General features: G+C 37.4%; 2 protein-coding genes across 3 annotated transcripts; one reads left to right on the forward strand and one right to left on the reverse strand.

The window, feature by feature from the left end:
- The first annotated feature begins 1,501 nt into the window (after positions 1 to 1,501).
- LOC137709175 (uncharacterized) lies at positions 1,502 to 1,942 on the forward strand. Its single transcript, XM_068448286.2, has one exon. The coding sequence runs from the start codon at positions 1,502 to 1,504 to the stop codon at positions 1,940 to 1,942; it is 441 nt and encodes a 146-aa protein (XP_068304387.2).
- Positions 1,943 to 4,284: 2,342 nt separating this feature from the next.
- LOC137707446 (aconitate hydratase, cytoplasmic) lies at positions 4,285 to 11,247 on the reverse strand. Of its 2 annotated transcripts, none has more exons than XM_068446314.2 (20): positions 10,620 to 11,247; positions 10,105 to 10,209; positions 9,851 to 10,011; positions 9,666 to 9,758; positions 9,267 to 9,452; positions 8,977 to 9,138; positions 8,677 to 8,821; positions 8,448 to 8,590; positions 8,312 to 8,368; positions 8,126 to 8,205; positions 7,966 to 8,041; positions 7,546 to 7,731; positions 7,345 to 7,412; positions 7,146 to 7,264; positions 6,849 to 6,970; positions 5,975 to 6,073; positions 5,421 to 5,900; positions 5,224 to 5,322; positions 4,889 to 5,131; positions 4,285 to 4,712 (listed from the first exon to the last, which is right to left on the reverse strand). In XM_068446314.2, exons 1-20 carry the CDS (start codon positions 10,903 to 10,905, stop codon positions 4,644 to 4,646), a joined length of 2,979 nt encoding a protein of 992 aa, XP_068302415.2. In that variant the 5' UTR covers positions 10,906 to 11,247; the 3' UTR covers positions 4,285 to 4,643. The 2 variants fall into 2 exon arrangements, with proteins under 2 accessions (XP_068302415.2, XP_088545631.1); XM_088689505.1 differs by having other exon boundaries at positions 4,512 to 4,745; positions 4,801 to 5,131; positions 10,620 to 11,205.
- Between the last annotated feature and the right edge of the window lie 644 nt (positions 11,248 to 11,891).

The following is an 11,891-nucleotide window of genomic DNA, read 5'->3' on the forward strand; positions in this document are numbered from 1 at the left end:
TCACAAGCAGTGAACCCCACCCGACCGGACCACCCCTAACTACCTATTTCGTGATATAGGTGTCCATTGTCAGACAGATTAGTTTGCAGACACACGTATATGTTACTAATTGCTAGCCTTGACTTGTAATTTACTTGCTGATAATTGGAGAATATTTTCTTATCACTACTAGATACTAGCTACATAAATATTTATGTTGTTAGATTGAAAATTCATACCAACCGTTGATTATATCTATAAATTCTATGCATGAAAACTCAACATATATACTAGTTTAAATACCACATAACACAAGCTAAATAATATTTTTTTACCAAACTTATATTGTTAGACAAATGTTTACGTTGTTTACTCAGTATATGTTGTGAATTCATTTATTGGCTTTGACTTCATGTTTTACTAGTTGTTTTAAGAGTATGATCTGTCCAAGCAAAATCCATCAAGTCTGTTTTCTGCACGTCATCAGGATGTAACATATTATTAATGCTTATCAAACTTGCATGTATAATTAAGGAACAACTTACATGATACAGATATATGGTTTTCATAATTCTCATTTCAATAACACAACGTCATATTAAAAGTATATATACGTGTCGTTAAATTATTGACATGAGACGCCACCGTATAAGTGTACTATGTGGCACTACCATGGTAAATCCTTCTCGTATAATGGGGTAGATCACTTGCTGAATTGGATCATGACGAAATATGTATGTCTTACGTGCACGAACTGAGTACCATTGATTTGTACGATTGATTATTTATCGGATCATCTCATCGTCATCAAATTAAGTAGCTAGCTAGATAATAGGATTAGGACTATAGAACAGCAATGATCCAAGCTGGATTATACCAACTTTCTTGCATACTTAATTGTGATCGATACCTCTTTTGGAAATATGTATATTGCATAGAATCCAGCAAATATGTGGAAACAAAACATACCATCAGCAACAAATTTAAATAAGCATCACCTGGTGTCATCTACAGTGGCTATACCTTGTATATGTTTAGCAGTACTAGTAGGGGGACGGACTTGATTAAACTAGAATTAGTATTAATCTAAGTAAGTTTAAGCTCAACATATAATACATACGTATTGGACTGATTTGAAGAAATCTTAATCATTACATCAATGCAGATACTTTTGGCTGGAGGTTGGTTGACCAATACTAAAGGTAAAAAAAAACTCAACAAAAGGTTACCTTAATATAAAACAAACACTACATACAATTCTATATGAGAAATTGAGAATTGCTTAATAATTTTATGTGAGGAAGTGTAGTGTTGGTCTCGAACAGTAATTAAAAGTTAATCCCACTTTTTCTTTCAAATATTCGCCGCAACAAACGCAAACCTCATGTGCTTTCTCCACCCTCCTCTCTAATCTCTATATCTTTATACAACACTTTTATATAACCCCTCCCACCTCTCTCTCTCTCTCTCTCTCTTTGATATTCTCTCTGCCAAGTACTCCATTTTTCTTGTAAACTCAGCTATGGGAAATTGTTTGAGAAGTAATAACAAGATTTCGTCACAAGATTATGAGAAGCATGAGACAGCAAAGGAATTCGAAACCCTAGAAGCAACAAAAACAGCAATTGCATTGCCATCCAAGTTGAAGGAGGAGAAGAAGTCTGTGAGGTTTAATTTACAAGAAGATCAAGAAATCGGCAGACGTAGAGGAAATATTCCTGATGATTCGAATAGTGGTGGGGCTGTGAGGATTAGTCTGGTGGTGACTCGGGAGGAGTTGAAACAGCTGCTGAATTATAAGAAAGAATCAAACCACTCTTCTTTGGAGGAATTGATGAGTGCTCTGAAGTCCAGAGGAACTAGGGTTTCTGAAATTAATGGAACGAGTGGTGATGATAAAAGCATAAGCAGTGGTAGTTGCTGGAGGCCAACTTTAGAGAGCATTCCAGAGGATCAATATTGATGTATGTACACACACTAATTGTAGAATTAGAAAACCGGTTTGATTATGTTTGATGTGCGGTCTAATTAGTATTTATTATTTAATCACCATATCATCTGTGTACTTTCACTTTTGCGTTGCATAAATTGAAGAGACAATTGGAAAAGTAGGTGATCGTTTCAACCGTCGAATATAATACTAACTCATTTCTGCTTTACTAAATGGACAAGGATGGTCTGCCCTCTTATTTTCGGTGTCATTCTGTGTCTTCTTGTTTGTGTGATCACGGTTAAGGCACATCAACATATATTACTATTCATTTTTATCTTATTATCTCTATAAAAAAATAATATAAAATATTGACGTGACTTAACCGTGATCACACAAAACAGGAGGGCACCGAAAGTGGGAGGGTAGACAATCCTTGTCCTTACTAAATTGCAACTGCGACCAAATTATTGTTGAAGCAGTTAGGCTATTAATTTTTGAAACTTTTGAAAGTAATCTCTCACATTCTACTAGGGAAGAAATAATAAAAATAACAAACGTTGTCGCCATAAATTTCATCCCCAAAAATCATATTTTAATTACATCTCAACAATATCAATTGTACTTAAACTGTTAGATAATTGTAATCGGTGATACTGAAGTTACAGACTTGATGTAATCAAGCTGGCTCTACTCCAAGTTCAATACCCCCACTTAAAATAAATTAGAGTGTCGCTCTTAATAGAAAAAATTAGAGTGTAGTGTTTAAGCTTTAGAATTAGAAGAACGCATGCATTGCCTGCTATAACAAGGTTGTGATTGATCCTACCTACAGAGTTCGTGAGGAGCAACCATAAACAGTAATAAATGGATTGTCGAGGTTTCGAGTTCAATTCTCATGAATAATGAATTTGATATCTAATTATAGTTAACTCTTTACGTTGTTTGATCTAAATTTCCTTCCCCTAAAATCCTTGTATCAAAAGAGAAATAGAAGTAAGACAGAAATAATTGTTGGAGAATAGAATCTTGCATTGGTCATATGACAAAATAATATACAACTAATATATGGTAGTTTTCACTCCTAATATCATCAAGACTTTTTGTGATAAAGACCAACACCTAGTAATAGGTGATTAAGTTGGGATAATATCAGTGACATTGGTTGCCTATAAAGTTACCATAGTATCAGAGCAGACTATTCTTTCCACACGTTATGGGTCCGATTTACTAGACTTGAATGTGCCTAGCTCCAGCTTAAGGATATTGAATACTAGGTCCTCGAAAAGTTGCGTTGGTTCTAGTCCCTGAATGTGGTCGGGCTCTTAAAAAGTTGTGTTAGCTCCAATATAATAGTTTGACCAATCTCGATGTGGAAATTGGTTTCTCTTGTGACCCCATATGAGACCATTATTGAGGAGGCATGTTAGAGATAGGATCCCACATCGGTCGTATGATAAAATAATATACAACTAATATATAGAAGTTTAACCTTTAATATCATCAAGGTCTTTTATAATAAAACGCAACACCTAACAATGAATGATTAAGTTAGGAAGTTTAGCAATACCAATCAAATCTTTTAAGCTAATATTCAAGTATTTGAATTTCTATTGGGTATCGCTAATTGACAAATCGACACACAGATGGGGGTGCTTTGGCTAATCGACAAATCGACACACGGATGGGGTGCTTTGGCTAATTGACAAATTTGTCAGGCACAGATATATTATGACGTGTTTTCTTGTATGGATCTGGGCAAGATTTTGCTCTTGTCATGCTTTTGGAATCCTTGAAGACGACAAGAGTCGTTCATCGTTCACACTCATAAGTCATACTAACCCTATATAATTGAATGAATCCCGATTTGTCATGGATACCTACATCAAATTCGTGCCGACGTCTTTTTGAGCTGTTAAATCAAATTCAATGATCAACTGTCATCAATTTTAAACTGTTTAAATTTGATCCAATTGTACAACGATATTTGGTGCCTTAAAATACCTAAAAAGTTGAGCTAGTGGATCAAAAGCATTACAAAATATCAAACTGAGAAACTCTTGTTTGATACTGCAACATCACCGTGTTGTGTAACTATCTCCTCGTGCTATAACATGTGTTTAATCACTGATCCTTGAAATTTAGTATCAAGAAATGAAATTAAAAGCTCGTTTGGAACTGTTTCTTTAAAAACCACCACTTCTCATAAGCACTTTCAATAAAAGTGCTTCTATAAGAAGCGCATAGAAATATCTAAAAGCAAGGGACCATGAATTTATGCGCAGAGTTGTGGAATAAAAAAAATAAATGAATCGTCGCATGACAATAATTCAATTGTAATATCAAATCGGGGGTGGGGCGTTAGATTCATCATATGCCATGAAACAAAATATCACATTGATCGTATCACTGTTCAAAGGCATAACACTGCCTATAATCTTGGTGCACTTGAAAACCCAAGGTACATGTGTAAATGCTTTAGAACAAGCAAACAATCGAAACTGAAAAAGATTCTACTGCTCGGAAACTATATTTATAACCCGTCGAAAGACCGACAAATCAACAAGCCTGCACAACCTGGGCAGTGTAAAAATGAATAACAAAAAAAAATTGCCTCCGTCCCGCAAAAAGGGACCTTTAGTGTTATTTTAGGGTCCTTATTCTTCCTCACATTTTACAATTGAAAACGCTTGCAGTGATGTGGATAGCAAGTCCTCGGAACGGCGTGATCCAGTTACTGCTTGCTTAGGTTCCTGATAACGTATTGAAGAATGCCTCCGTGGTTGAAGTATTCCAGTTCCACCTGCAAGTGCAACCAAATCACAACATGAGCAACCTATAAACAGATCTTTAATAACGAGAGCTCACGAAAACGCCGTAAATGCGTCAACCAAACAGTATTATCACAGAACGTTACTTCATTTAGTTCTAGAAATACAAAAGCAAATATAATACACGGATGATGAAAGTAGCAAGTACCTCAGTGTCAAAGCGAACAGTGCAGGTGAAAGATTTTCCATTGTCCGTTGTGACAGTCACATCCTGGCCAGGTTTAATCTCACTAATGTTGCTTGGGAGGTCAATGGTATACCGTTCGTGACCAGTCAATCCTAGCGTGTCTGCATCCTCACCGGCCTTGAAACAAAGAGGAATGATACCCATCCCCACCAAATTACTGCGATGGATTCTTTCGAAACTTTTAGCAATCACTGCTTTAACGCCCTGTTGTGTGGCAAAAGTCAGTCAACCAAACGAGAAAGATACTGTAATGAAAACTTACAAACTCATTCAAATGGCGGTGTAAAATAACTCACCAATAGCATTGGGCCCTTGGCGGCCCAATCCCTGGAGCTTCCACTTCCATACTCGGCTCCGGCTATTACAATAGTGTCGTGCCCATCAGCCTTGTATCTCTGAAATAGAAACAGAAGATTGATTGCAAAGATTTAGTGAATAGTTTTCTGTAGTTTACAAAAGATAGAAATTTGTGAAATATTCATTGGTGACTCACAGTTGCTGCATCAAAGACAAAGAGTTTCTCCCCGGTAGGAATGTGAACTGTTTTAGGCCCTACTTCCCCATTCAAAAGCTTGTTAACGAGGCGGATATTGGCAAAAGTTCCCCTGGCCATAACTTCATCATTGCCACGACGACTTCCATAAGAATTGAAGTCTTTGCGGTCCACCCCACGCTCAAGAAGGTACTTGGCTGCAGGACTGTCCTTGTTGATGCTTCCCGCTGGGGAGATGTGATCAGTTGTAATACTGTCACCAAAATTCAACAAGCAGTACGCATCCTTCACTCCATGAGCACCAGGAGGATCCATGGTCATATCCTTGAAGTATGGGGGCTCATGAATGTAGGTTGAATTAGGGTCCCATGAGTACAGTTTGGATTCGGGAACTGATAGCTGATTCCAAATGGGGTTGCCCTTAGTAATTGACTCGTAAGTGCTCTTGAACATATCTGGCAACACGCTGGATTGCACTACCTACAAAACATACAGTCATGAGTTAATTTTGTATACCGCTAAAGTTTCACAACAAATCCAAAATTCTAATTTACCTCAGCAATCTCCTCTGTGGACGGCCAGATATCCCTGAAATAGACGCTCTTACCATCCTTCCCTGTTCCAATTGGCTCCTTATCAAAGTCAATGTCAACCTGGAAAATGAAATTTTAAGGTCAACTCGTGTCGACGATTGTTTCATATGATGGACGAAAAGAGATCACTGCTGGCAGAATAACAAAATGAATTATTATAACTCACACGGCATAAAAGGCATTCATAATAGTAGTAAATGACAGTGGGATAAAGATTAAAGGGAACATGCAGCAAATACTACTTCATAATGCTTCAACATCCAACAATGTCTTATTAATCAATTTTCTTGTTAAGAAAACAGTAAACATGCCAGCAACCAAGTGATTCAAGGAGTACGGAACGAGGGTAAATTAATTAAATATTGTTAATATTTTTAGAGACTATAATCTGATATTGAGCTCCAAATGATAGGATTTTAGAGATTATTTGCGTCAAGACCAGGATGAATGGATGTTCACATATCACTAGAAATGTAAATAAAATCATTCTGGCCTATTTCAGAATCAATAAGTACGAAAAGAAGTTTTACATGGGAAAATGAAATTTATAAATTAACAAAAAGGAGTATTATTCCTCCTGATGGCAAAATCCCATAATCATTAGAGCACAATACACACATAACAGGAACATGAAAGGCACAACCAGTGAGAATAACTCATCTTTAAAACCAAGTAAATACAATGAATATTCAGGTGCAACAAATAAAGGAGATGGAAAAAAAAAAATTGGGTAGTTAACTACTGTCCATAGATGAAGCTGAATCACATAACCAAAAAAATAAAGCCACAAAAATGAAAAAACAAATACTTCGCACCCTATGCAAGTATGACATACCGTTCCAGCAAGGGCATAAGCAACCACTAAAGGAGGAGAGGCAAGGTAATTAGCTCTTGTCAACGGATGAACACGGCCCTCAAAATTCCTGTTTCCAGAGAGCACAGCAGCTGCTACAATGTCTGCAACAGAATGATCGAATTTTAGATCCACATGCTAGAGCTAGAGTAGAAACTAATAATATAGGACTTGAGTTCTTGTGAAGGAAATGAGAATTCATGTAACATGTAAATATGCTTGAGTTTACAAATTATATAACCTTTTATGCAAAAATAAACAATACTACTTCAACATTACCATTTTCCGATATAGCAGAAGCAACACTTTCGTGCAGATCTCCTGAATTCCCAATGCATGTTGTGCACCCATATCCAACAATATTGAAACCTTGTTGATCAAAATACTTTTGCAATCCGCTGCATCAAACATATTAACTTTCAATAAACAATTTGTATCTAGTTTTAAAAAGTCCAATTCTCCAAAAACAGAAACCTACCTCTGTAGCAAATATTTTGTAACAACACCAGAACCCGGGGCAAGACTTGTTTTAACCCATGGTTTGACCTGAGTTGCCAGCAAATCAACATTCAATTATACAAAAACAAAAAAAGTTTTCTTGCACAATCCATATTGCAGACAAAAGAAAGGGAGGGGAAAAAATGGTCAATTGTTGATGAGAACTATAAGATTGCCTCACCTGTAGACCAAGTTCACTAGCCTTCTTTGCAACGAGAGCAGCCCCAAGCATGACACTTGGGTTTGATGTATTGGTGCAACTTGTGATTGCAGCAATCACAACACTACCATGCTTAAGCTCTGCTGGCTGTCCATCGAATTGAAACTTTGCCACTTTGTTTTGCACCTCTTTTGGTATAGCAAATCCCTACATTCAGCAAGAGTTTTAGGAAGGATGGTATGACAACAAGAATTGCAACTGCAGCATTATCTCATAAAATTAAATATACACAGTATCTTACAGCTACAGAGTCTTTACTAAAGTCCACTGAGTACAATCATAAAAATTATGCTAGGATCAGAAAAAATGGGAAGTTTGTTTTCAAATGAGAAAGAAGCAACATTTGAAAATTTTAAGGAAACACTAAGGATAATGACTTACCTTGAACCCAACCTTGTTATCAAGACAAGCATGCCAATCAGATTTCATGTCTTTCAAAGTCACACGGTCATGAGGTCTGCGCCAAGAATACAAGTTATATATGATATACAAAAAAATAATAGTAAGCATCGAATGTAACTACACATTGAATAAAAATAACCTCTTAGGTCCTGAGACACAGGGCTCGACTTCTGAAAGGTTCAATTCTAGGTAAGATGAGTATGCTCGTTCTATTTGAGGCTGAAATAAATAACTATTAGTCAACAGATGCATCTCAAACAAGGTTTGAAAGGTTGATTCAGATAATTAAAAACTGAGAAGAACAAAAATACCAAAGAGCTCTTACCTCATTATAGTCAACAAACAATTTATTTGCCCGCAGATAACTTTCAATCATTGACACCTATAATTTAATGAAGAGGTCAGATATCTCTTGAATAATACTTTTGAAACTAATTATTAGTACTTAGTAAAGTACTCACAGTCTCATCACTTCTACCAGTCAGTTTGAGATACTGTAAAGTAACATGATCAACAGGGAAGAAACCCATGGTTGCACCATACTCAGGGGACATATTGGCAATAGTGGCCCTGTCAGCTAATGATAGTTCACCCATACCATCCCCTGCAGACACATACAAACACGAATATAGTCAGGACATAGCAAATGCAATTATTACTTAAAATTAAGCATTATCAGAATCAACTTACCATAGAATTCAACAAATTTTCCAACAACTCCATGCTTCCTCAGTATTTGTGTGACAGTCAAAACCAAGTCAGTAGCAGTAACACCATTGTTTAACTTTCCAGATAACTTGAACCCGACAACACCAGGCAACACCATGCTCATTGGCTGTCAATTTCAAAGCATATTGCATTACAAGAAAATTTGAAGTGAGTTTAAACCATGTAGAGTATTAGCATTCAACGATGAATCAAGGTGTATTAAACAACCACATTAAAAATGCCTTCTCAGCTACTTAGGTAATTTTCCAGACTTCACATTACCTGGCCAAGCATAGTAGCTTCGGCTTCGATACCTCCAACTCCCCATCCAGCAACTCCTAACCCGTCAATCATGGTTGTATGGGAATCAGTTCCAACCACACTATCAGGGTAGAGTAAGCCATCATTGTTGAAAACAACCCGTCCAAGATATTCAAGATTAACCTGAAATTACAATGTATCCACTAATTTTAAACCAAATCCATGAGAATTGAAATGTTCACAGAGACACAAAGGTTACATAAGTAAATCTTGTTATTAAATGACAAAAATCATACTACTTTAGTCTTTACCTGATGAACAATGCCAGATCCAGGTGGAACAACAAGCATATTATGGAACGCAGTAGAACCCCATTTAAGAAAAGCGAACCTCTCCTTATTTCTCTGGAATTCAAGATCCATATTGGCCTGCACTGCATTTGCTGATCTTGCAACGTCAACTTGAACTGAATGATCAATAACAAGATCTACAGGAACCTGCATGATTGCAGAATTTCGTTTAATTATACATACTAAAACAAGCGTAGGACCAAATACAGTGAGTACAACGTCTGAAAAGGGCACAAAAAATAACATTAAATTTGCAACTACAATTAAACAATTGAGTTAAATCTAAAGTACTGATACCAAACCCCTGGCACAGTGACTGAAATAACAAGATTGAATGCACATAGTAAGAACTCCACATACCAAAGGATTGATCTTCTTAGAATCACTCCCAAGTTTGTTCATAGCATCACGCATACAAGCAAGGTCGACCACAGCTGGAACTCCCGTGAAGTCCTGGCAACAAAGTCATATAAGCATTGGAAAACGAACACAACATACTCTGTCGTCTAAATTCCTACTAAGGGCAAATGATAGTCCTGAATTACCTGCAAGAGCACACGAGCAGGCTTGAAAGGAATTTCGACTTGCTTTGGGGCAGTCTTTTCCCAATCAAGAATTTTCTCAACATCCTCCTTCTTGACTTGGAAGTTATCGCAATTACGAATAGCAGATTCTAGAAGGATTCTGATGGAATACGGTAACCTATCTGTTACATATATACACGAGAGGATTTTAATAATCGTACAATTACACGAAACCAGCAAAATAGTATTCGGATAACTGAGTGCTAGAAAAGTACCAATCCTCGGGTCGTTCAGAGAAGGAAGGCTGTAGAATTTGCCAAACTCGCCACCTCCGGGCTTGGGAAGACTTGTCAAATTTGGCTTGAAAGGATTTTCGGAAGCTGGAACCACACAGATGAACAATCAGAACCCAAATTAAGACCAGTTTTTGAAAATAAATTTATAAAATTAAGATAAATTGCCCATAATTTCCATTTTTCTATGTCAAAATTCAGATCATACGACACCAGTGTCACATTCATTCAATAAGAAAAGTGTTTGATGAATCGAAATACGAAATTAGACCGGATTCAATAGAGTTTCCGAGTCATTTTTCAATTTTATCAGCAGCCAAACAGTATTCATTTCACAACTACCAAGCAATAGGAGCTCAGCTGCAGAAGCTTCAAAACCACCAAAAAGAATCCAGATTTTCAAAAACAAGCATGAAACAGAAACGATTCAGATCAAAAATAGAAAAGCAACGACCAATCAGAAGCTCCGAGAACTACGGAATGAGAGGAGAGCGTACCCATGGAAGCGATCTTGCGCTGAAACTGTTCGATGACGGGAGTGACGGCTCTGATCTGGGAGCGGAGGGTGTAGGAGGAGCGCCAATGGACACCGCCGTGGCTCCAGCGAGGGAAGGAGCAAGCGGCGGAGGAGGAGCTGAGGAAGCGGTGGGAGGCGAAGTGGTGGTGCGAAGGCCTGAGGGGCGAAGAAACGAAGGTTCTGGAGACGGCTGAGGAGGAGGAAAATCGAGCCCTAGAAGCTCTGAGGAGGGAGAAGGCAGCGGAGGAGGCAGTGTTTATATACATGACGACGATCACGCATTCATATACAAAACGCTGAGCGCAGAGATAAGGATTCGGTTAGAGAGAGAGAGTGATGATTGAGGGGAGAGAGAGAGAGAGAGAGAGAGAGAGAGAGATGAAGACAGAGGAGTTATGGAGGGGAATGGAGGAACAGTCGTATGACTGCTTCTGGGAGGGTTAGGAGGAAGAGGCGTGTGGAGAGCGACCGAGGCCTAGGGCTGCGTGCCGCGCTTCTAGAAGTAGACTGGCTTGGGCTGAGCCTCTGAGAGAAGAGAGGGAGAGGAGGTTCTATCCGGTGTGGGTAGGTGGAGGAGCATTTCTGATTGACACTGTCCAATCAAGTATTTCCGCATCATTTCTTTGTCTATTTTCTAATGGATGTGATATTCACATACTTTTTTTTACTTTTCCTATACCTTTTTTGTTTTTGACCGTTGGATCGGATGAATTGAAGAAAATCAACGAACAAAAATTAATAAGAGGTGTGTGAAAAGTAAAAAAAAAATATGTAAATAGCACATCCCATTTTCTAATTGTTTGACCCGAAAAGTAATGTTCATTTTCCAGAAATTGGATGGTTACTAGTTAAGCACTCTTAAAAATTATGGATTTAAAAAAAAAATAAATAAATAACTTGGTAGTTTTGTTACAGACAGTCTAGAGGCTGAAAAAACTTACAGAGCTATTTCAGCTTCTCTTGACTACCATCGTATGATTCATCAGCGCTAAAAATCAAACCTAAGATGTGCCGTGTGAAATACGAGTCTGAAATTTATCTTTTAACTACTAAACTACTCCGTAATGATTTAAAAAAAGTACGGATTTCATTGCATTTAGATACCATCTAGCCTTGCATAAGTACAACGCACACAAGCAATTCATAATTTTTTTCTACTTACATAAAATTTAATGTCACTAAGATAAAATAATACAATATGACATTGTGCATTAAATTAGTCAATCACACCCACTTTCCATAATTTTTGGCT

This window comes from Pyrus communis, chromosome 17, assembly GCF_041283825.1.
Source record: "Pyrus communis isolate YQ-2024b chromosome 17, ASM4128382v1, whole genome shotgun sequence".
In the NCBI taxonomy this organism is placed as follows: Eukaryota; Viridiplantae; Streptophyta; class Magnoliopsida; order Rosales; family Rosaceae; genus Pyrus; species Pyrus communis.

Bases quoted from the DNA above. Each gene is read 5' to 3' on its own strand.
- LOC137709175 (XM_068448286.2), top strand. From the start codon at position 1,502: ATGGGAAATTGTTTGAGAAGTAATAACAAGATTTCGTCACAAGATTAT.
- LOC137707446 (XM_068446314.2), bottom strand. From the start codon at position 10,905: ATGTATATAAACACTGCCTCCTCCGCTGCCTTCTCCCTCCTCAGAGCT. The intron at 5,323-5,420 runs GTGAGTCACCAA...TTTCTATTTCAG, and splicing joins TTGTCTTTGATGCAGCAACT to AGATACAAGGCTGATGGGCA. The intron at 5,132-5,223 runs GTGAGTTATTTT...GCCACACAACAG, and splicing joins CCAAGGGCCCAATGCTATTG to GGCGTTAAAGCAGTGATTGC.